The sequence below is a fragment of the Mercurialis annua genome, linkage group LG2, assembly GCF_937616625.2.
Source record: "Mercurialis annua linkage group LG2, ddMerAnnu1.2, whole genome shotgun sequence".
Lineage (NCBI taxonomy): Eukaryota > Viridiplantae > Streptophyta > Magnoliopsida > Malpighiales > Euphorbiaceae > Mercurialis > Mercurialis annua.
The window spans coordinates 9201168-9225554 of record NC_065571.1 but is presented as its reverse complement, the minus strand read 5'-3'; the positions used below and the strand labels follow the sequence as shown (position 1 = coordinate 9225554).

The 24387-nt window shown below is 32.5% G+C and overlaps 5 protein-coding genes across 5 annotated transcripts; 3 read left to right on the top strand and 2 right to left on the bottom strand.

Annotated features, from left to right (window-relative positions):
- The first annotated feature begins 2709 nt into the window (after window positions 1-2709).
- LOC126670171 (uncharacterized) lies at window positions 2710-8066 on the top strand. Its single transcript, XM_050363837.2, has 7 exons — window positions 2710-3029; window positions 4185-4328; window positions 4929-5294; window positions 6142-6387; window positions 7153-7245; window positions 7321-7521; window positions 7689-8066. The coding sequence occupies exons 1-7, from the start codon at window positions 2724-2726 to the stop codon at window positions 7908-7910; spliced, it is 1578 nt and encodes a 525-aa protein (XP_050219794.1). The 5' UTR covers window positions 2710-2723; the 3' UTR covers window positions 7911-8066.
- A 4081-nt stretch (window positions 8067-12147) lies between these two features.
- On the top strand, window positions 12148-17353 carry LOC126667861 (uncharacterized). The gene is made up of 7 exons (XM_050360973.2): window positions 12148-12611; window positions 13409-13549; window positions 13650-14015; window positions 14681-14926; window positions 15599-15691; window positions 16108-16308; window positions 16878-17353. The coding sequence occupies exons 1-7, from the start codon at window positions 12288-12290 to the stop codon at window positions 17091-17093; spliced, it is 1587 nt and encodes a 528-aa protein (XP_050216930.1). The 5' UTR covers window positions 12148-12287; the 3' UTR covers window positions 17094-17353.
- A 20-nt stretch (window positions 17354-17373) lies between these two features.
- Window positions 17374-20383, bottom strand: LOC126667862 (cytochrome P450 716B1-like). Its single transcript, XM_050360974.2, has 4 exons — window positions 19246-20383; window positions 18603-19053; window positions 17933-18120; window positions 17374-17786 (listed from the first exon to the last, which is right to left on the bottom strand). Exons 1-4 carry the CDS (start codon window positions 19732-19734, stop codon window positions 17478-17480), a joined length of 1437 nt encoding a protein of 478 aa, XP_050216931.1. The 5' UTR covers window positions 19735-20383; the 3' UTR covers window positions 17374-17477.
- Window positions 20384-20486: 103 nt separating this feature from the next.
- Window positions 20487-22593, bottom strand: LOC126667863 (protein FATTY ACID EXPORT 5-like). The gene is made up of 3 exons (XM_050360975.2): window positions 22194-22593; window positions 21744-21831; window positions 20487-20755 (listed from the first exon to the last, which is right to left on the bottom strand). The coding sequence occupies exons 1-3, from the start codon at window positions 22390-22392 to the stop codon at window positions 20683-20685; spliced, it is 360 nt and encodes a 119-aa protein (XP_050216932.1). The 5' UTR covers window positions 22393-22593; the 3' UTR covers window positions 20487-20682.
- A 531-nt stretch (window positions 22594-23124) lies between these two features.
- On the top strand, window positions 23125-24324 carry LOC126670154 (uncharacterized). Its single transcript, XM_050363825.2, has one exon. It carries the CDS (start codon window positions 23208-23210, stop codon window positions 24198-24200), a length of 993 nt encoding a protein of 330 aa, XP_050219782.1. The 5' UTR covers window positions 23125-23207; the 3' UTR covers window positions 24201-24324.
- Window positions 24325-24387: the final 63 nt, after the last annotated feature.

The following is a 24387-nucleotide window of genomic DNA, read 5'->3' as shown; positions in this document are numbered from 1 at the left end:
GTTTATGTGTTCTACCTAATGTGGTTAATAAGGATATAATGATAGATTTTGACATAAATGCACATAGCTCACAGACTTTAGATAATCAACAAGTTTTAGTTGATAATGAACATGATATTTCACATATACCTGATGATACAGTAGTGCCAAGTATAAATAGGAAATCTACTAGAGTAGTACATAGACCAGGATTTCTAAAAGATTATGTTTGTTCAATATCTAAATCTACTCCTCATCACTTGCATAAAGTTTTTTCATATGATAGGTTATCTGGTAATCATAAAGTTTTTTCTAGTATAGTAGATTTAAATAAAGAACCAAAAACTTATAATGAGGCTATAAAACAGCAATGCTGGAAAGAAGCTATGAATAAAGAATTAGAAGCTTTACAAGCAACCAATACATGGACATTAACTGAGTTACCAGTAGGTAAAGTGCCTATAGGGTGTAAATGGGTATTTAAGACCAAATATCATAGTGATGGAACCTTGGAAAGGCACAAGGCTCGTTTGGTAGCTAAGGGATATACTCAACAAAATGGGATAGATTATGTTGAAACTTTTTCTCCTGTGGCAAAAATGACCACAATTAGAGTTCTGTTGGCTATAGCTGCTTCTAATAACTGGATATTGCAGCAACTAGACATTAATAATGCCTTTTTACATGGAGATTTAAATGAAGAGGTTTATATGGATATTCCTTTGGGACTTTCTGGTCAGAACACTAACACTGTTTGCAGGTTAAATAAGTCATTATATGGGCTTAAACAAGCCAGTAGACAATGGAATGTAAAGCTGACAGAAGCTCTAATATCTCAAGGTTACAAGCAAGCAACATCAGATACATCTTTGTTCACAAAGAGAAAAGCAGATAAGTTCACAGCTTTATTGGTATATGTAAATGATGTCATACTTTCTGGGAATGATACACAGGAAATCAAATCAGTTAAAGATTATCTACATAAAGAGTTCAAGATTAAAGATTTAGGTGCTTTGAAGTTTTTTCTTGGACTTGAAGTAGCAAGATCCAAAGCTGGAATAAATTTATGTCAGAAGAAGTATGTCCTGGATTTATTAACAGAAACAGGTTACTTAGGTTCAAAACCAGCTTCAACACCTATGATTCCTTCTACAAAACTAGTCAAGAATGATGGACCATTATATCCAGATATTAAGGCTTACAGGAGATTGGTTGGCAAGTTGATATATCTATGCAGTACAAGGCCAGACATAGCATACTCAATTCAACAATTATCTCAATTTCTTGATTGTCCAACTGAGGTCCATTATTCTACAATAGGAAGAGTTCTGAGATATCTCAAAAAGTCTCCAGGACAAGGATTGTTCTTTTCAGCAGATAATCAAATAAAGATCAAGGCCTTTTCAGACTCTGACTGGGCAACATGTCCAGAAACAAGAAGATCCATTTCTGGTTTCTGTGTATTTCTTGGTCAATCACTCATATCATGGAAAACAAAAAAGCAAGTCACAGTTTCAAAGTCAAGCTCAGAGGCAGAGTATAGGGCTTTGGCAAATGTAACTTGTGAAATTCAGTGGATTTCATTCTTACTTCAAGAACTACAAGTTAATGATCATCTTCCAGCAAATGTCTACTGTGATAATCAAGCTGCATGCTACTTGGCTCACAATCCAGTTTTCCATGAGAGGACAAAACATATAGAGATAGATTGTCACATAGTTCGACAGAAAATCCAATCTGGACTGCTGCATCTTTTTCTTGTTAGTTCTGAAAATCAGTTGGCTGATTTTTTCACAAAGCCATTACCTCCAGCAACATTTCTCAGTTTTCTTAGCAAGCTTGGTGTACAAAGTTTATACAGTCCAGCTTGAGGGGGGATGTTAAATATAGAAAGCAGATTTAATTCTTTATCAAATTAATAAGTTAGAGGACTAAATAGGATATTTAGCCATGCAGTTAGTTTGTTACAGAAACAGTCAGTAAGTTAGTTGCAGAGTCTGTTATCAGCTCTAGGCAATTTAGCCGTTGTGTAAAGAGCAAATAGCAATAGGACAAGTGTCAATCTTCTTCTCTATATAAAGAAGAATGTAATCACAATTATTAACTTAATGAAAATCTCTTTATCTTAATTTCAAATTCTAATATTATCGGTGAAGACATAAAGAGTTTATATATGTAGAGGTGAGTAAAAAATCGAACCAAACAACATAATTAAATCGTACCAAAATTGAAAATGGATCGGTTAAAGTAGCTTACATACTTCTATTTGGTTTAGAATTTTAAGAAGTGCGGTTTTTGATTATAATTAGATTTTAGACCTTGATGAACCAAATCGAACCCAAAAAATCAAATCTAACCGAACTAAAAAACCAAATTGTGACCTTTTCTGTTTTTATATATATTACTAAATCAATTACCCATTAGCGCTTTTATTACAAACCGATGTTAAATCACCACTAATAAATATTATATTTAGTAACAATATATAAACATAATTCTAATGATGCTAAATTAAAAATTCATATTCTCGGTTTAAATTAAATTATATCAAATTAAAATTTCAGTTTACAGACCCGAAATAACCGTCACCAAACAAATAAAATTTAATTTTGAATTTTATAAGAGTAGTTTGCTTCGATTTTGAAAATCTACATATGAAACCGAACCGAGCTCACTCCTATATATAAGGAAGGAAGGAGGGTATGAGTTCTTCACTCCCACTCCCACCAAACCATTTCTATAACATGGCGCCATTTTCAAAATTACTCCTCACCATTTCTATCTTCTTCTTCTTCTTGATTTTGGATACTAAAGCAGCAAGATTAGCTGCTGATGATGATCAGATCAGTAGGAAAATGTTTGAGTCATTGCTGGAAATGAAATTTCCAAATGATATGAACCGTATTGACGAGATTTTGCCAGGGTTTGTAGGGCATGTCTCTGCTCGAAAGGATACCCTTACATGGGAGGCTTCTTGCTTCCGAAACAACCACGCTACTTTGGAATTTAATAACCGCGGTAAATATGGTGGTGGAACCCTCCATATCCATGTATGTATAGACAACTTTTGTTTTATGTTCTTTTTTTTTTGGTTTTATATATGTATATATATGTACAATGACTTAAAAATAACTAGATTTTTGTGTGTGCAGTTAATTCTAACCAGATTTTTAGAAACACTGATTTTAATATATTTTGCATTTTCAACTTTGAGACGTTCACTTTTAAATTTAATTGAAAAGAACGTGGATTTCCGCCACCTAAAAGCGATGTCACGGATGAAATTTGTTTTTATTTATTTGCTGATACATTTATTAAATGGCTTAATGGCAAAAAAACCTAAACCTTTACGACTTGTTACAATTATATCCAAACCTTTTAATTTTTGCAATAATATCCAATTTGCATTATTTTGTTGCAATAATATCCAAATTGCACTTTGTATGTGAATTTTTTTGAATTTTTTGCCATTGTTTTGGGACTTTTACTATATTATTATACATCAAACATAATAATAGCCTAATATCTTAATTGAAAACAACAAGTTTAGCCATTAATTTGACTATTATTGCTACAAAAAATGCAATTTGGATATTATTGCAAAAATTAAAAGGTTTGGATATAGTTGCAACAAGTCGTAAAGGTTTGGGTTTTTTTTACTATTAGGCCTTATTAAATTAAAGCTAATTTGAAACTCTAAAAATCTAAAAATGTGGCTTTCATATGGCTAAACATCAATTGAAATTTAGAAAAATTATCTATATATAAAATTTTAATATTTCATATTTATAGCGATTTAGTCACAACTTTCAAAATTAACAGGATAAGGTCAAACTTTTTTTTTTTGGTAGTTTCTAATTTTCACCAAACGATGTTGTTTTGGCGGTTTTTAATGACCAGAATATCGACATTAAATAATAATTTTGGACTGTAAACTGCCAAAAAATCAAAAATTGTTCTCTTATATGCCAAATTTTAAACGTTGCACTTAAATCGATACAGACGCGGAAGGATGAACTGTTATATGTAAAATTCTTTAAAAATAATTATAATTAAAAGTTGAAAATATAAATAAGGTAAAATTAATAATTTTCTAAAGGTTTTATTTAGAATTAAAAAATTAAATAGGAGTATTTGAATCATTAAGCCATATTTTATATAAATGGTTTCATATAAAATTTAAACGGTCTATTTTTTTATATCAGGTTAGCGAGGCTCGTTGGTATGAGTGGTATTGTTCAAATATTTATATATTTGCAACTCCATTCAATATTCATCATGATGAGTATTGGAAAAAAGGAGAGCATAAAGTTGAGTTTCTATGGCAAGAGAAAGCTGAGTATGAATTTGTAAGTATATCTATTCACGATATTCATTGAGAATTATAAAAAATATAATTAATTCTTATATATGAACTTTTGTATTTTTGAAAAATGAACTATAATTATACTTATAGAAACCGGTCAATTTTCATGGTTCAACTTATTCATATGATTTTTCTCAATTCAAACTAGTTGAACTAAAAATCTGATTTGAAAAAAGAAGGCTTAAATGCACAAAAAAACACCAACTTTCGCGTGTTTTTGGTATTTGACATGAACTTTTAATTTTGGCATATAAATACACGAACTATCAATTTTTTGCATATATGACCAAGTTTATGTTTTAGGTGAAAAACTGTGTCGTTTTAGGTATAAAACATTGCCATTTTAGGTAAAAAAAAGGGTGTTGTTTTATGTCAAAAACGGTGCCCGTGTTATATATGGAAAAAATTGATAGTTCGTGTATTTATATGTCAAAATTAAAAGTTCGTGTTAAATACCAAAAACACGCGAGAGTTGATGATTTTTGAAGCAATAAAGCCAAAAAAGAATCAAACCATCCAATCTGGTTCTTAAAACATCAATCCTAACTAAAATTTGAATTGCATATTTGTCAAATGAAATCAGGTAAAAAGAAGGGGAATTTCAATATTTGTGCTGCCATCAGGGCCGTTGGATACAGTTGTTGCAATAGATGATTTCAGAAAACTGTTTGAAAATTCTGATGAAGGCGAAAAGGCCAATGTTCAATTCCTGAAGGATTACATGAATGTGAGCTTGGAAGAGAGACCCCACCCATGGGTCACCGCCAACATCAATCCTGACGACATTCGGTCCGGAGATTTTCTCGCATTGTCGAAAATTCGAGGACAGTCCGGCGGTTTCGAGTCGCTGGAGAAGTGGGTCACAGGTTCTTATGCGGGTCATTCTGCTGTTTGTCTGAGAAATCCTGAAGGAAAATTGTTTGTTGCAGAATCAGGACGTACAATTGCGGTAATTAACTAGTTTACATCTCAGATAAATTTCGTCACTGTTTTTTGAACTTGTGAGGGAAATTACCGTCACAATTTAGAAATGTAACCAAATATGAGCAGAGTATTTGCATATTCAAACTCGAGCTCGGGTATAATTAATTGAGTTCGAGTTCGAGCTTTAAACAACTCAAACTTAAGCTCGAGCTCGGTAAATTTGTAGCCGAGTTCTTAATGAGGTTGAATCGAGTTCCAACTTAATCGAGATTGGTCATAAAAATTATTAAAATTAATTTTCAATAATAATCTTATTAAAAAAAGTTTAGCACAAGTATATAATAATATACTTATTTTAATAAATAATTTTGGTTTGGCTACGGTTCAAATTTAAAAATATTTGGTTAATTGCATTCACCAATTTTTTTATTTACCATTTTGCATAGGTTTAAGTAAATTAGCTGAGTTGACCGTCTAATTTCTACATTTAAGTTTTGTAATCTTAAGAGTTTAGTTAATTTAGTTATTTTGGTTGGTTCAATTAAAGAGATAAAAATAATTTGTCAATTTACGATCTATTTAGTAGAGAGATAAAATAAATATATAAATTTAATTTTAGTGCAATTGCCATATATATATATATAAATCTGTAAAATTGTACTAATGTGATCTATCAAAATTTATAATAAAATTGCGAAGAATTTGTCGACAACCGTCACAAAAGTGTGAAAAAAATGAATAATATTGTCATAAATTTTACGATAAAACTAAATTTGTGATAAATTGGTGATGAATTAGTGACGGATTTCTTGCAGGACAAATGAATTTTTACCATGCTTACTAAAAGGCGTTACGTAATTATTGAGTTGCAGGGAAAAGATGTAGTTGATGTACTACCCTGGGAAGAATGGTGGGATTTTGAGCAGAGCAACGATGAGGGCAATCCACACATTGCACTACTTCCTCTACATCCTGATGTGCGAGCCAAATTTAACGAGACTGCAGCCTGGGAATATGCCATAAGTCTTAAAGGAAATCCTTATGGATATCATAATGTCATTTTTAGTTGGATCGATACTCCGAAACAAAACTATCCATCCCGAGTCGATGCTCATCTGGTATTCTTTTTACTCGAGATAAGTTCATCTAACCGCGGTGTGGTCGGTTTTGATTTTTAAAATAAAGAGTTTTGTGAAAATTTTGAAATCACGAGAAATTAAATTTTAGCAATAAATATCTATTTATGTGATGAACGGTATATATTTTAGTAAAGTCGACTTAATTGATCTAAGTATAAGTAAAAAAACATGAATAAATTATAATTATTATTTAGACTAATCATGACAGAAAATAAGCTGAATGGTTATATTGTATTCTATTTTTGTCCATTAAGTTCTTCAACAGATTTTACTAACATAGTTGGTCATTTTTCTTGGTGATGTAAATACTTCACAAAATCTTTAGAGCAAAGGGTCAATTCAGTTTTTGAATTTGTGTTTTGGAGTCAAATAAATCATTTTTAACTTTGTTAGTCAATTAAATTTCAAAACTTGTGTTTCATTGTCAAATCAGTCAATATTAACTTTTTTAATCAATTTGTGTCTCAGAGTCAAGGAACTCATAATCTATATACCTCACATACGTGACTTATTTGACCCCGAGATATAAATTTTGTGATCTATTTGACTATAATAGTTAAAGATGACTTGTTTGACCTGAGATACAAGTTTAAAAGCCGGGTTACTCTTTTTCCGAATCTTTCATGTTTAGTTAAATGAACTTATCTCGTTATATATGCTATATTAGCGTTAATTAATCGATTAAAAATTACATTGAATATGTATATATCAAGAATTGAGTGTATTATTATGAATGTCTCACAGGTAGCTGCTTTTATGGTAATGTGGAATACAATAAATTCTAATTCAGCTTCCAGGTTATGGAATGAAGCATTGAACAAGAGGCTTGGAACTCAGGTACGTATATCGTATTTCAACATTTACTTTTAATATTTTGAATTCGTCGGTCGATAAAAATTATCGCGGATGCAGGGTCTCGATTTTCCTGGAATATTAGTTGAAACTGAAGAGCGTGGATTAAATTTCAGTGATATATTGGCAATTCCAGAACTAGACCATTGGGAATATACCGATGGAAAATCAGTTTCATGCGTTGCCTATGTTATTCGAATTTACAAGGCTGCTGGCATTTTCCATCCTATCACCAATTCTATACAAGCAACTGAGTTTATGGTTAGTCTTTTAACTCTCTTTCTCTCTAACTATTAAAATATTTTCATCTTTAATTAAAAATTAACAATGTGTAATAAAAATACAAATTAAAACTAGACATAAAAAAATAAAACATATCTTTAACCAGCCGATCAAGCTATATACTAAATATGTACAAATTTATGCAGGTTCGAGATGGATATCAAGTGAAGCTTTACGAAGACGATACAAGTCGTCTACCAAAATGGTGTAACAATGAAAAAGATAAAATAAAGCAGCCATTTTGTCAAATTAGAGGAAAATATCGGATGGATTTGCCGGGTTATAACACAATCGAACCGTATCCGAATATGAACGAAAGGTGTCCGTCGCTGCCTCCGTCATACGAGAGGGAGCCAAAGAACTGCTAAATTACCATTGCCATGATCAACAATTTCTCTCTATCAGTTTATGTGTATAGAAATAGAGAGATGATATATATAAATAAGGGAATCAACTGCCTTTGTTTTTTTTTATCAGCTGTAAATACAATAAGCTTTAGTTTCAACTTTGGTTTGACAAAATTATAGAACATGATTTACTTTTTTCCTAATAGTGTCTAAATGCCAAAGATTTGAATTATGTAATTTGGTAGATTGAGGGCACAACACAAAAATATTGAGGCACAACACAAAAGTAGCTCATCTATATAAGAGATTGTTTGATTTTAAGTAGAGCTGTGGTAAAAAAAAAAAATCTTAAAAAAAGAGATTATTTCACCAGTCGAGTTACAAAGATCAACATATTGTGTTTTGTAAAATATAACACGCTTATAACCTCTTAATATTTACAATTTAAAAATTAAAATACCTTTTATGATTTTTTTCTTCCTTCTTTGCTTTTCTTCTGTTTTTTTTTTATTCTCTGCTTATTCTTCTCTTCTTCTTATTTATTTATTTTGTAAATTTTTACAAGTGAATTATTATGAGAGATTTATTTTGTAAAGCAAATATTATGTATTATCTTTGGAAATTTATATTTTTAAAATTTTAAAAAATACTTATGAAGTATAAAAATAATAACTCGAAGTTTGAATGGGTATTATAAAAATATATACAATTATCAAAGAAACAAAAATATATGAAATTGGTAATAAATTAATAAAAATGTAGAGTAAGAATTTACAATATATATTTAGGATAAATACTATATATACTAGCTAGAATAATAATAGGCCACTTTAAGTTCAATTATCAAAAAAAGTAATTAAATTAACATTTCAAATGTTATTAAACTAAATATTGTATGTAGTTACAATATAAATAACAAATATTTTAAAATGTAATTTTAGTTATAACATGAAAAGCTGATTAAAATGTAAAGTAGATGTATCATATCTATAATTTACCACTTAATAGAAATTAAATGACAACTATGTGGATCCTAGTCTTCCTAGAGGTGTGCAAGGAACTCCTAGTGGAGCGCTTGAGTGTGAATAACCGGAACTAAGAAAGCTTCTTTTAGCTAAACCAGAAACCAATATGATCCAATGTGATATAAATATCAATAATTCTTTAGTTATATGAAGAAGAAAATTATGCATATTTGTTGAAATAATAAATAGATTTAATTTTTACAGAACAAAGTTTCATAATAAAGTTCATAAATAGGGAAAATATATGTTGAAAAATTAATTTTACAAATTTAAATATCCGTAAGATAAAATAAAAGAAACCCTAACCGTCTCTCTTTTTTGAGAAATCTCTCAAATCCTAATAAGTTTTTTTCCTTTTTTCATTTGGAAGGTGGGTTTTGGCCCTTTTTGGGCAAAAATCACTTTCTCAATTTTTCAAATTCAGTTTTTTAGCCTTTTTTATAATTTTGATCTAGATCTAGAAATTATTTTCTACCTTAATATCTTAATTTTATTAGATCTGTTCTAATTGAAATTAGAATAGTTTTTTTCATCGTTGGAGATGAAATTTTTTTTTACGATACAAGCGAATTGGATCTCTAAAACAATTAAAGCCACCATCTTACGACGGATTTCACCAAATATCGGTATGTTTTGCGTCAATATAGATGATGTCTTTAATGTTCAAGAGAAGAGATATGTCATGGAAGATGTGATTAGGGACTTTAATGATAAAATTATAACTGCTAGTTGTAGCAGTCGTGCGATTAAAATTAATATTATCATGACAAGCCAAGCTAGTCTAATTTCCCTTATTTTAAAGGTTGTAATGGATGCTTTCAACAATAACTTTTTGCTTTGTAAACATGACTACTTGAACTTAATTGAGATGCATATATGTTGTTTTAATTACGATAGAAAATCTCATGTAATAGCATATGGCTATTTTAGTTTTTCTAATTGGTTGGGGCATGTCCCTCCGATTATTAAATTCTATGTGCTGGCTGATCAATCAGTTTTTGATTAATAGAACTTTTTATTTCAAAAAAAGATATCTGGATTTTAAATCAATTAGTCTAACAAAAAAAATATGTACAAGAATTGTCTGAATGATCAATGAGCTATAATTCAAATGATACAAAATGAACTTGAGAGGTTATGTTCACGATTCATATTGTTCATTGTAAAATGAATGGTGTAGATAAAAAAAATACGGTCTTAGTAAAATTAATCTACACCGTTTATTGTGGATCGTGAACATGACCCCCTCAAGTTTAAATTCCAATCTGTTTAATTCCTCTCATAAACACTCTCCCTTCCTAATTACCGAAATAAGAATTGTATGAATGCTATGTGCAAACGAAATTGAATTATAATAAATGAGAAATGTGAATTAAGGGATATCCATGCTTGATCCAACAAAAGATAAAGAGAAATATGAAACAAATAAAGGAACATTTCGATGCTTTAAAGCATCTATTATTGCTATATATATGTCAATATCCAAAATTCTGTTAGCATGTATACCTAAACTAAAGCAACTGGAGATTTCGCATTCTGTTCCAACAAATTTAAACTGAAGTTTTATTTAAAAATCAAGCTGGACTAGACATTTTAAAAGTTAATTTTTTTAACAATTGAGCTAAATTAGTTTGTTTGATTGATTTTTTCAGTTCAATTTGATTTTTTAGCTTGGTTTATACTATATCTTAATCGACATTTTTCATGTTTAAAACTTAATAGAACCAAAAATCAAACGAAAAAATATAAATATTAAAAGATTTTCTTCAGTTTAGTTTGATTATTCGATTCAGCTCAAATTTTTCACATCTTTATACACAAAACACAATATTATATTTTTGAAGAAAGAGATCATATGAAGGTATCTTGTACTCTTTAACTAGCAGCCTTATTTGAGATAATGATGTTTGTGATGCGAAATGATAAGTTAAATAACGAATAAAAGATCAATTCACCCCTCAAGTTGATATGAAATATTAAAAGAATCAATTTTATAAAAGGTGGTAAATAATTTTCAACTTTTGCCATTTCCTGTCGAATTCTCCTCTTCTAGTCTCACCCTTGATCATAAGACGCACGTACTTCTAGGAAATGAAAAAAAAATTTAAAAAACCCTGCATGTTTGTTTCATTCTTCAAATTGGCATTTAATGATTTTCAAAATTCAATTATTTGTTTATGATTTTATTACAATATTGTATTCGTTTTAAATAAAAAGGTAAGGACCTTTCTTTCTTTTTTTTATTTTAATTTTTTTCTTCGTTTCTCTCTACCGCCGCCTCTTCATCCGTTTTTTCTTTAACTCGTTTCCAACGCCACCTCTTTCTCCTTTTCTTTTCTTCTTCTTAATAAGCGACGAATGACGAATCAATATTGTCACACCACGCTCGCTATTGATGAACCAATGTTGCTCCTCCTTGTTTCTTTAAAGAAAAACACAAAACAAACGACATACGAAAGAATGGCAATGAAAAACGGTGCTGATGAAATATAAGTTTTCTAGGGAATGATGAAACGAGTTGCGGTACTAATGAATGGTGAAACGAATCTCTCACTGCTGATGAACGACAACTAATTTAAAAATTAATAAACTGAAGTATTATTTATTTATAATAAAAAAAATCTAACTAATTTAATACCGAATATAAATAAAATATATTAGTATAGTTATGAAGAATCTATCAATACATAGATTGACGATCCACATTATGAGTCACGTTCATAGCACGTAATGCAACTAGTATTAAAAAAAGAGAAAATTACTTTAAGTCCCAACATATGTTATAATTCACAATTTCGTCATTCCATTAGAAAATCAAACGATGTAGTCCTCCATTTTTGTTTCTATTAACAGTTTAGTGTTTCCATCCATTTTTGACGTTAGTCAATTGAGTCAAATGATTCCTTAAACTTATATTAAACTCAAGTGAGATTAAAATTCAAGTGAGATTAAAATTCTACAAAATCAAAAGTAGAAAAGTAAAAATTAAATAAATCGAATTTATTAAGCCATTGCACTTTTATTTATATTTGTGTCAAAATTAAGTTCAAGCACTAAATTGAAATTGAAATTGAAACTTTTTTTAGTTAAACTTTTTAACTCAGTTAAATAACACTAAAAATAAACACAGGAATCAAATGGTTAAAGTAAATAAAAGTGGAGGATCATGTTGTTTGATTAAAGCGATCTACTCTAAAAAAAAAACCTTAAATGAAAAGGGTAGGGACAAATTCTTGATTTTATTGAGAGAAATCAAAATTAGAAAGAGAGTGACAGCCAAAATGCGCACAAAGAGTTCTAAAATTCTTTTAACTTCATCCTAATTTTTTTTTATTTTCCGTTTTATCTTCTCCCTCTTCTCCTACAATCAACCATGGCACAATCTTTGTCCCTAACAATAATCTTCACAATCAGTTCTATTCTTTCAATTTTTCTGGCAGTATCATCATCATCAGCAGCAGTAAAATTACCATTTCACCCCCAAGATTTACTACCCTTGATTCCTAGAGAAGTTTCTTGGCTAATTCTGAATCGTTTAAACAGCGCCGTTGACCTTTTGCCGACGTTTGTGGGTGCTGCCAATTCTTTGAACAGCACTGCTCAATGGAAGGGCGCTTGCTTTTATAATAGTACTGCTTGGATGGAGTTTCATAATAAGACTGGTAGTCAATTTGGTGGTGGTACCCTTCATATTAAGGTAAAATAAAATCATTAAAGATTTGGTTTTTTAGTTAGGAATTTTAATTTTTTTGATGTGGGTTGCGATTATTTTTTGATTTTGTATGTTGGGTATAGCGAATTTTCAATAAAACAGTGGCCAATTTAAATTATTGTTAGTTTTATTTTGGTGGGTGGCTATGAAATGAAAGCATCTTATTTGAATTGAGTTTGTGTTTGTAATTCAAAGACTGACTAGTTTGGCAGAGAGCTAGAGTGTTGTTTTTCTTTTCTTTTTACTTTTATATAAGGATTCACTTATGCTACTGAGAGTTATTAAGAAATTATAGATGACTTTGTATTCGTTACATTATTTGTGTGAGATATTCGAGCTGTGGCGAACTGGAAATTTGTACCTTAGCATAGCAAATCAACCACTGAGTGCCCTAATGTCTTAGTGTTGAATCTATTTTGTTGAAGAAATTTTTGGAATTTACTTTAGTCGGTATATGATCAATCAAATCTGCATCAGATTGTCAGGAGAGAGTAAGAAGGAAAAATGACTCTCCATGTTGATTCTATTTGTTTGAACTGTTTTGGCCTGTTGGGCGATAAGAGATATCCAAGGGTGGTATGTGGTAAGTTTTTTTATGTCTCTTTGGGGCAGAGCAGAGGTATCTCCACGAGTATTGACAGTATCAATCATTGAAGATGATTATTTTTTGTATTTAGCTTTGCTTCTGTTCATTAGCTTTTTTTCTTCTTTGTACCTTCTTTAAATTTTCACTTAAAGATGGTGAAGTTCTCGGAGTATAAAGGTTTTGTAAAATTATTCAGGTTGATGGTGCTCATAGCTGGACATGCATGGATATTTATGTTTTTGCAACTCCATATCGTGTTACTTGGGATTACTATTTTCTCTCTCGGGAGCATAAAATTGAATTTAAGGAGTGGGAAGGGAAAGCTGAATATGAATACGTAAGTTTCCACTTTTGGTCATTGATGACCTGCTACAACTTCTAGTTATCTTTATGCAAAATTTGAGCAGCAGATGATGTCTTATTTTGTGTGGGATTAGGTGAAAAATAGGGGAATATCTATTTTTCTCATGCAAGCTGGGATGCTAGGATCGCTTCAAGCACTGTGGGATGTCTTCCCTCTTTTTACAAATACCGGATGGGGAGAGAATGCCAACATTGCGTTCCTCGAGAAGCACATGGGTGCTACCTTTGAAGAACGTCCCCAGCCCTGGGTTACTAACATCACCACTGATGATATTCAATCTGGAGATTTCCTGGCAATATCAAAAATTCGTGGGAGGTGGGGTGGTTTTGAGACTATGGAGAAGTGGGTGAGTGGAGCTTATGCTGGTCATACTGCTGTTTGCTTAAAGGATTCTGAAGGAAAACTTTGGGTTGGTGAATCAGGACATGAGAATGAAGAGGTAATCTTAGAGCTTGCCTAGATATATATAAAATAGTTGGGTAAATAGATTCAAATATTAACTATAGCACCTCTTATAATCACCGTATATACACATTCTTTGATTTTACATGTATATAAATATTTTCCCATATTTATATAGGAGTATTCTGGTGACGGCGCCATTGAATTTCTCCGGACCATAATGCATGGCATTATGGGTTCAATATATCTCCATTTAAAGGTCTCAAATTGATATATATATTTAATCCTTGACGTGAGACTCTTAATAAAATATTCATAATAAGAATTGTCTTACATTCTCTATATTATGCACATCTATTCAATTTAATTTTGCATTATCGCTTAAATCATGGAGGAGAAGTGATGTTTTTTTGTTATAGAAACTAGACATCTAAAGAAGTAGCTCATGTCCTCACCGGGAGATTCTGTTTTTATGTATTCTTTTTCTTGGACTGCTTATTCTAGACAGTGACTAGAACCTAATCTATGTGCTTTAGAAATCACAGTTGACTTTGTTTTCTTGGATTAGATGGAAACTATAGGGGTATTTAGGTTTCATTGTTATTTCGTTTGTAATTATGATTTTGGATAAGATTTTTTTTTACCAAATTTTGGGATAAGATCATAAAGGACTGGATGTTACTTTACCTTTTTTGGTTGTAGGGACTAGATATTATTGCTCTGTTGCCATGGGATGAATGGTGGGATTTTGAGCTGACTAAGGATGAGTCCAATCCACATATTGCACTGCTTCCTCTGCATCCTGACATTCGAGCCAAGTTTAATGAGACTGCTGCATGGGAGTACGCATTAAGCATGAACGGCCAACCTTACGGATACCATAACATGATATTTAGCTGGATAGACACTTTAGATAAGAACTATCCACCACCCTTGGATGCTCACCTGGTATGAATATTTCTCCCCTATGGATAAACTATTTTCTGGTGGTGTTTTTAGCTTGGTTGTTGCTTCTCTGCCTTGTATTTGTTTTGAATTGCAGAATTAGTTTCCAGCTAATTATGTTAGTGTTTAACTCTCATCTGAATTATGTGGCTATGATATGCTCAAACTTGGATGGTAAATCGTAAGTGGAAAGTTTTTCCTAGATGCTATGTGCATGCCTGCATTTCTATGTATATTTTATCTAGGAAATGTGACTCATAATTTTGATTTTGCATTTAATTGTCCATTGATGTCTTGAGGTGTTCCATATGAGGAAAGCATGTGGAGTGATGCTGATGTCTTAATCTTTCATTTTGTTTTAGCTAATAAAATGAAATCCACAAGAAACTTTCTTAGGCAAATTTTATAATAATTCAGCATGAAAAGCATCCTTTCGTCAGTTTCATGCAAAGTGAAATTTGCAATTCAAGAAATGCCGTTGATTTAGTGTAGTAGATGTCCTTGAATGTTGTGAAAGATGCCAATCAAGAGAAATAAAATTAATTTAATCAGTTAGAAGAAATTCAGTAAGTTTCTCGTAAGAGTTTGCTGTTGGAGTACACAGTTTTCCTGCTTGCAAATCATGGCTTTCCTGTATTTATGAAAGCGTTAATTGTTGTCTCTATGGTTATACAGGTAGCATCTGTTATGACAGTTTGGAGTCAGTTACAACCTGCATATGCTGCTAATATGTGGAACGAAGCCTTGAACCTGCGACTTGGAACTGAGGTATTTAACAAATTTTCCGATATAGTCTTGTCTTATCTGGCTTAATAGGAACAAAGTTTAAACTGATCATATGGTTCTGCTGAAATTTCTTTCCCACATATGGAAAAGATGATTTATGGGAAAATGGTTGTTTTGTGTTTTCTCTGGGTAAAATGGCATCCGATGTTACATAGTTCTGGTTGGCAACCTAAGGAATTTGTTAGGCCATGAAAAAACTAAATGGCATTGATTTTTTTACCACGAGGCCAGAATTTTGAGCTAGTCAAATGAATTGGATGATCCTCTAGTTCTGGAATGTTGGTTCTGTTTGTCAAATGTGCATGCATATATTGGTTTTATTGAATTTTTTTTTTCATATTGGTTTTATTATCAGCGTATATTTTCAAGAATTGATTCAATTTTTGCGCGTCATCCAGGGGCTTAATCTTTCTGATATCTTGGTAGAAGTTGAAAAGCGTGGGTCATCCTTTGGTGAACTGTTGACGATCCCTGAACAGGATGACTGGTTATACAGTGATGGGAAATCAACCTCATGTATTGCTTTTGTTCTGGCAATGTACAAGGAAGCAGGACTCTTTGGTCCAGTTGCGAACTCTATTCAAGTGACTGAATTCACGGTAATTTTTCAAGACCCGTGATTTTACTTATTAAATATTTCACTCTGAATAGAAAAATAACTTTTTTTATTTTATTAGACCTTGAAATGCACACCATATCATTTCATCACCCAGACATGCACATATGCCTGCACTAAGTTTGACTTTGGTACATGAGAAACTCTTATATAGACTATGTTCACCACATAGTTCGTGGACAGCCTATGAAATTACAAAACGTCATATAATGTCAAAAATTACAACTAATTACATCATTTTATTCACATCATTAAAAGATGTGTTACAATTTCATAGACGTTGTCCACGGTTAACGTGGTGGATAGAGCCTGTGTAAGAATCTGTTATAAACATTAAAACTAGTTGTTTTTATCGTTTCTTTGTCCATTGCAATGTCCGAATGAAGTTAAATCTTGTAAACAGAATTATTTCATGGTTAGAGTCTACTTCTTTGGTTTTTAGGGAGGAAGAATCGAAATAGCTATAATTTGAATGATTAAATGCTCTTATCTGAGTTCCTTCAAGCTATTTTATTCAACACATATTAAACTTATAATTGATGAAATTTGCAGATTAGAGACGCCTACACGCTCAAGTTCTTTGAGACTAACTCAAGTCGTCTTCCTAAGTGGTGCAACGATGCGGACGATGTAAAGCTTCCTTTTTGTCAAATTAAAGGCAAGTACCGAATGGAGTTACCAGAATACAATACTGTAGATCCATATCCCCACATGAATGAAATGTGTCCATCCCTGCCTCCAAAATACTATCGACCACAAACCTGCTAATCAGCTTTACTGACTTAAGCTGAGTTCCTCGCTATTCGCTTCTGTGTCCACACGGTACAACGCATAGAAGCTGCCTAAATTACACTAGTTGTGAATGTTGCTTGTAAATATGCAATGAAACTGTAGAATTTAGTGTCAGAAATTGTGTAAATAGTGCAGAAAATAGTTTTAATATTCAATGCTATGTAGTTTTGGAGAATACATTTGTTCATGTGGAATATTTAAGCACTTGAGCAATGATAATTGATTCTGGATTGATATATTTGTTATCTATATCATTAGGAAACGATGAAACAGAATGCTATAAATATAAAGTTTCAGAATTTCGAAAATGAAATGACGGAAGGTAGAAAACGAAAAGTTTCTGTGCTAACGTAATTAGAATCATTTTGTTATTGGTTTTTTGGGTGTAATTGTTATGGGCAATCCTTGTGTTGGAACTGGCATTGGATCTCTACTGAAGAAATTATCAGAATTTAACTTCCATGTGAAGTGAGTGACAAGGTAATGGATTGTGACAAGAGTTTCAATCCTGGCAAACTCATAGCCAGGACATATCCGAGGTCCTCCTCCGAATGGAACATGGCAGTAAGGTGGAATTGAAGATGGGTTCTCAAATCTTGTAGGATCAAACTTCCGGGGTTCTTGAAATATGCCTTTGTCCATTTGGGTCATGCTGGTCACCCAGAATATCTACATCAAATGTGCATTTCAATGTTAATACACCGAATTACTTTGCTCATTGAGTAGGATGTGCAAAAATCGAACCAATTCAAAGAACAGAAGCAAACCGATAATATCGGTTTGGTTCGTTATAGTTTTGGAAGGTTTTCACTTACTTGCCACCCTTTTGGTATAAGGTATCCATCATATTCTATATCTTTAACAGCTTTCCTAAAACCACCAAAGATTGGAGGGTATAGTCTCATGGTCTCCAATGCCACTCTCCATGTGTATTTCATCTTTGCAAGATCTTCCCATGTCAATAGCTCTCCACTCTTCTTGCTTTTAGCTATCTCTTCCTGTTCTGCAATCCAAGTTCAGAAAATGATGTATTTTAGTCACTTCTGCCTAGGGAGTGCAAAAACCGAACCAAACCGACAAATTAAGTTCATTTTTGTTTGATATAATAAAAAAATAGGTTTTTCAGTTCGGACTGATTTTGGACGTAAAAAAAATCATTAAGTTTTAGTGCAAACCGAATTGAAATAACTGAACCGAAGCTACTTGTTTGGGTTAGTTCGATTTGAACAATTTTAATTCCTTAATACTTTGGTTCTATTCGATTTTAAAAAACAAAATGTTGGTTCGATTCGGATCGGACCAAATGCACAATCCTACTATGTAGTAGGGACACGGAAATGCCAAAATAAAAAAATGTCGAAACAAGTTATAAAGATAAAATTTCTGAGTTTTAAAAGCATTTCTGAAAATAAAAACGAAACGCATGCTCTGAGAAGTTTTTGTCCAACATAACTTAGTAGCAAAATGTGTATTTTGCAATCATACCTTGAAGAAGAGACTCATAAACAGAAGGATCATTAGCTAAAAGCTTCATAAGAAAAGTAAGCAGCACAGATGAAGTGTCATGTCCTGCCGTCATAACAAGCATAACATTATCCACAATCTCCTTCTCACTTATTTCACCAGCACCACCGCCATTATTCTGATTGCAGTTGCTTAGCATGCAAGTAATGAGATCCTGACGAGTATTACCACACTTTTTCTCAATTTCCATTCTCTTTTCGCTTATGAGATCCTTTAACATGTTTTGAATTCTTGTGCTGGCCTTTATGCTACGGTTGAAGCGAGTGAAAGGAAGATTTATTGGGATTGACCACATCCCTAATATCATATCTTGGAACCTGTCAACGAATTCGTCTCTTCGAGCTCCTCGTTCGATTCCGAAGAGAAGAGAACATATTATGTTGAATGTTAGTGTCTTCATCAACGGTAATACCTGTCAGGATTTTGCAGGATGATGCTGAATGTTATGTTCGAAATGTATTCGTTTAAGGCACACAGTTTGTCATGTTTTGAGGTTTTACTTTCAAGAGCATGGTGAGTTAATTGAGGAAGATTGAAGAATAATGTTGATTTTTAAACAGATGAAGGAAGTGTTCATTTTATGTCACTTTAAAAGAATACATACCTTAACCTCTTGCTTTCCTTCCCAAAAGTTCTGAATATGCAATCTAACTTCTTCATCCATTTTACCTACATATTCCTTCAGAGATTCCGGCTTCAAGAACGACATCAAAGCATTTCTCACACGCTTATGATCTTCACCGCTCAGTTCCAACAAGCACCGATCACCTAAAAGCATCTTCACAGACTGCGTCTGATTATTAGCTAAAGTATTACTATCACTGCTAAATATAAATTTATTTGCAGCTTGACCATATATAAAAACAGTTGGTTTTCCAAACAGACTTAGTTTTGAAATTGGACCGTATTTCTTGATTCTGTTGTCAAGCCATTTTTCAGCAGTGTTAGCTCTCATGTTCTGTAGAAGGCTGAGGCTTTGGCCAATTATGGGAAATCCTAGTGAGCCTGGTGGAAGTTTCTTTGATGAGTTTTGTTTGATTTTAAGAAGGAAAATGGGAATCAGGAAGATTATAATGATGAAAAGAGTACTCATATTTGTGGAATTTATTGAGATTAGTGTAAGATGGTGAGGATGAGTTGATGATATATGATGATATTTTGCTGGATTTCTTTCCAAATAAGAACAGCAGATAAGGTAAAGAAAGATGGTATGATTTTGGTATTGGTATCTTAATACAATATGCTATACTTTAGACTGTTTGTCATTTTTTGTGTTTTTAATGTAATGGAGTTTCTGGTGATTTAAACATTTTGATTGAACAGGACAGGTGAATGGTTAAGGTCATAGCTGCTAGATTATGGATGTGAAATTGTGAATAGATATACTTGCTGACAGCAACATACGCATTATAAAACTACAGAGATTGTGTCGCTCTAAACTTCTCAAATCCTATGTTTTTTCACTGCCGGAAACGCTTTTAAAACTTTGAAACTCTATTTCGACTGTTTACTATTTCATTTCGAAAAATATCATTTCGACTGTTTACTATTTCGGTATTTTTCTGTTTCAGCCTTCATGTTTCCATGTTACATAGCTCTCTTACATACAAAAGAAGTTCGGAAAGTCCTATTCATTCATCTAGATTCATGGCATGCTGATTTAAAGAAGAAAGATGCTGAAACTGTCAATTTTCTGCAATTTTAATCTTTAGTTTAGTTTAAACAGATTTCCTTCTGGTATTTTCACCCAGTGATTTGATTTCCCGGTTCAAACTCACTCTATAATAGATTGTTTCAGTAAGAACAAGCAGACAAAAGAAAGCAAAATGTCTAACAGAACAGAACTACAGTAAGTTTCAGGTTTCTCTTTTAAAAAATATCTGATGTAAAAGGACAAATGTATCATACAAAAAACTAATACAAGGACACAGGATGCCAGTTCAAATTTGTTCAGGCAACTAACAATTTCCAATACAGGCATTCTGAGTTTCTATATCCCAATTCATCTCCTGTAAGTAGTGGTATACGTATCTGGACGCATTCACTCAGCCTTGGCTGGAATGTGATTGCCCCCAGTTGCAACTTTGTAAAGATAAAATCCAGTCATGAGAGCACTGCAAGAAAACAATGATGATATGTGTGATACTCAACAAAAAATGAAATGAACGTTTCAACCAACAAAGAAATCCATAATATTTGTAAGGCTTTTAAGAGAAAGAAAACCTTCAAACTACTACTTCAAATAAATTAATTTGAGGATCACACATGGTAGTAGATATTACAAATCATAGCAACAGCGGAAAAAGAAAAAAAGGCAACGCAAATTGATATGATTTAAGATTTGTTTGGGCCAATGAAACCCAAAACATGCTTGTCTTCAAGCTGGGTTTGCACATGATTGGTGCAGGAAGAGGCAACTATTTGAAGTTGGAATGCTACCTTGTTTTTTCCATTTCTGAAAGATGCTTTTGTGGTTTGAGAGACGAACGGATCCACTAAAAATTTAATCCTAGCTTCATATGAGAACTTGAAGCAGAAGTTGTGTATGGCATTAACACATGTAAACAGATTGACTAGTGATGTTCTTGTCATTTCGCTTCTCCAGGAAAAAAAAAGAGTCTCTATATGTCCAAGTTAATATATATCAACAATAGCCAGATCAAACTAAATAACAGAGAAAACTGTACAATCAATACACACGCATAGCATCTCAACGAAAAAGACTGGCTAAGACCACTTTTTTCCAGTTATCCAATACTTACTGGCATGGCATCAACGGTAAATGGAATAAAAATTATCTTAGAATTGACAAGAGGCTGCTGCAGAGAAGATGAAGATGGATTGAGCAATTCATGGAAAGTTCAAATGAATTTTTTTTACAGAGGTTAAAATGAAGACCAACTCCCTCACTCCTTACTCAAACCCCCAATAAAACCGTAAAACCCCTCCTTTGAGATTCATTTCTTTTTAAGTACAAATACAACAAAGTTCATCAAATGTTTAGCAAACAAAACAGACATTCAAAAATATTGAATATGAAAATGGAGTCTACATACACTGAATAAGCGATTTTAAGCATGAACGGACATGAGTTTTTCTTACCTTATCCCAGCAACAACACCAGCAGGCATAATCTTAGAGGTTTGAATATAACGCTGTCCCATGACAAATGTCAGCACCGCTGCACAAACTGTTCCAAAGCCAGAACAATGTACAGTTAGCACAACAGTAAAACAAAAGGCTAACAAGGCAACTTAAGTATAACTAATACAAACCACAACAAGGCTAACAAAAACACAGTATACCCGAGTAGAAAAACATTTCTTCTTATACCCATTTCTTTAATTTTCAACAGAATTTCAAATCATATGCAAGAATTCAAATTAATTAAACATACCCAATTCTTGCATTATTATGTTGTTATAGTTACTTACACCAAGATTTCATTTCTTTCAAAAAGATCCCTTCACAGTTAGAATTCAATCAAAGAAAACATAAAGAGAAACCAAATCAAACATAAACGAAAAAATCAAGATTAAGAAACAAGTGTACCAGTGGCAATGAGTAAAGCAGGATAAGAATTTTTCCCTCTTTGAAAAGCTTTAAGACCGATATACCCAGCTAAAATTAAAAGCAATCCAGTACCCACTCCTCCACCTAACGATGCAGTGCTCCCTCTTTTCACATACCCCATTATCCCTCCCACTACCAGAATTAACCCATACGGGATCGTCAAGCAAAAATCATGCATCTTTTTCAAATTTTCTTTCGTTCACTATGAGATTTGCGGAAAATAAAATGTGGGTTTTAGTGTAGATCAAGCTAAGAAGATGTCCGAGTCAAATTATGAATTGGGTTGTTTTGATTGAGTCAAGAATATGCTTTTGGGTGACAGTGGTGGTGGCAGGTGAGTGGGTCGTGGAGTTCAGTTAGTCAACCGCTTTCTTTATTTTATTTTTTTTGTTTCCGTAGTTACCCTTCTGATTATCCTAAAATAGCGAATGTGTCCTCGGAAGCGACACCGTTTGACGGCGCGGTGGTTCATTGAGAGTGTGGTCGGCGCACTTTCTTTTTACTACAATAATAATATGTACACTTTGGTCCTTATATTTAAAACTTACTACATTGAATTCCTATTATTAAGTTTTGTACTGATTTAATCCCTAAGATTACATAGAAGTTTAATAGAGCACTGATAATGATATAAGAAAATTTTACGTATATAGGGTTAAACACTCAACCTTCAAAATGCACACATTATTCTTTTCTATTAACATCTAAATATTAGTAATTTGAATCATTTAGTTGTTTAAACATTATATTTAATCATAATTTTCCGTTTTGTAAATAACTCAAATTATAAATCTTCTCCACGGCGGTTTAAAGGTTAAAGATGTTAACATTTGATGACAAAATAGATTAATGTGTACATTACAATAAATTTCAGGTGTATTCTACTAACAAATTCTTCTTCATTTTGTCATCGTTAAACGACGCCGCGTGAGGTTAACTGTCTGAATTTATACTATATCTCTAAACGGGCTATGACTGAACTATTGAAACCCGATGGCACGGATCCGATTACCGACCCGAAACGGCCAATTCTTGTCAATCCTCAAGCCCCTTCTCCATCACCACTGCCCGAGTTCTAACCCTCCTAAAACCCTAACAATGGCAGTATCCCAATCCAATTCCAAACGACCCACTTGCCCATCTTGCTCCAAACCACTACAACTCTGCCTCTGCACTCGGATCCAGAATCCGGGTCTTGAAAACAAAGTGGGCGTGACTATTCTTCACCACAGCTTAGAGAAAAAACACCCTCTTAATTCTGTCAGAATAGCAAAACTAGGACTTCAAAATCTAACTCTGGTCACTGTTTCTGATGTTAATTTCACTGCCCAGTTCGATATTGAGATGCTCAAGTCAGGTTCGGGTTTAAACGAATCGGAAAGTCCGGATCTTTACGAAGATTCGGGTTTGGGTAGTGATAATGAATGCATTTCTTTTAGCATCAGCAAATATGGAGAAATTGGTAATATAGAGGAAAAGCTAGCTTTTAATCACATTTTAGCTTCTGATTTAGCTGTTGATGCTATATCAAAGGGATTTACAGTTAAAAAACTGCTTAAAAAGCTAGATTTGGAGGAAAATCAAGAATTTGAAGTAACGGTACCATCTGGATCAGTACTTCTATTTCCAAGTGAAGCTGCAGTTGGTGTTAGTGAGCTCAAAGAAATGAAATTTGAGGTAAAGAACTTGATTGTGTTGGATGGGACATGGTCTAAAGCAAAGAGAATGTATAAAGAAAATCCATGGTTGAAGTTTGTGCCACATTTGAAGTTGGATTTGGACAAATTGAGCTTGTATAATGAAGTCAGACATCAACCAAATGCGGGTTGTTTGTCTACTATTGAAAGTATTGTTTATGCATTGAAAGCAGTTGGAGAGGATGATGTTGATGGTTTGGATAATCTTTTAGATGTTTTCGAGTCCATGGTTGGTGATCAAAGGAGATGTAAGAATGAGAGACTGAGCAAAATTTCTCCATCATGGTGATAATGATCGTGGGCAATTTTCAAATCAAAGCACTCTTCTTGCAATTTGTTCTTGATCTTCAAGAAAATAATGTAATTTACTTTGAATTATTCGTATATTAAATCTAATCGTTTTATTTTTATAACGATTTAATCTCATTCTTCAAAAAATATTCAAACATTGTTTGCGCTTTTAAATTGTATAGTCT

Bases quoted from the DNA above. Each gene is read 5' to 3' on its own strand.
- LOC126667863 (XM_050360975.2), bottom strand. From the start codon at position 22,392: ATGCATGATTTTTGCTTGACGATCCCGTATGGGTTAATTCTGGTAGTG. The intron at 21,832-22,193 runs GTACACTTGTTT...GCTTTGGAACAG, and splicing joins TGCTTTACTCATTGCCACTG to TTTGTGCAGCGGTGCTGACA. The intron at 20,756-21,743 runs GTAAGAAAAACT...GTTTTCTTGCAG, and splicing joins GGTGTTGTTGCTGGGATAAG to TGCTCTCATGACTGGATTTT.
- LOC126667861 (XM_050360973.2), top strand. From the start codon at position 12,288: ATGGCACAATCTTTGTCCCTAACAATAATCTTCACAATCAGTTCTATT. The intron at 14,016-14,680 runs GTAATCTTAGAG...TTTTGGTTGTAG, and splicing joins CAGGACATGAGAATGAAGAG to GGACTAGATATTATTGCTCT. The intron at 14,927-15,598 runs GTATGAATATTT...ATGGTTATACAG, and splicing joins CACCCTTGGATGCTCACCTG to GTAGCATCTGTTATGACAGT.
- LOC126670154 (XM_050363825.2), top strand. From the start codon at position 23,208: ATGGCACGGATCCGATTACCGACCCGAAACGGCCAATTCTTGTCAATC.
- LOC126670171 (XM_050363837.2), top strand. From the start codon at position 2,724: ATGGCGCCATTTTCAAAATTACTCCTCACCATTTCTATCTTCTTCTTC. The intron at 3,030-4,184 runs GTATGTATAGAC...TTTTTATATCAG, and splicing joins GTGGAACCCTCCATATCCAT to GTTAGCGAGGCTCGTTGGTA. The intron at 4,329-4,928 runs GTAAGTATATCT...AAATGAAATCAG, and splicing joins AGAAAGCTGAGTATGAATTT to GTAAAAAGAAGGGGAATTTC.
- LOC126667862 (XM_050360974.2), bottom strand. From the start codon at position 19,734: ATGAGTACTCTTTTCATCATTATAATCTTCCTGATTCCCATTTTCCTT. The intron at 19,054-19,245 runs GTATGTATTCTT...AAATCCTGACAG, and splicing joins AAGGAAAGCAAGAGGTTAAG to GTATTACCGTTGATGAAGAC. The intron at 17,787-17,932 runs GTAAGTGAAAAC...CATTTGATGTAG, and splicing joins TTATACCAAAAGGGTGGCAA to ATATTCTGGGTGACCAGCAT.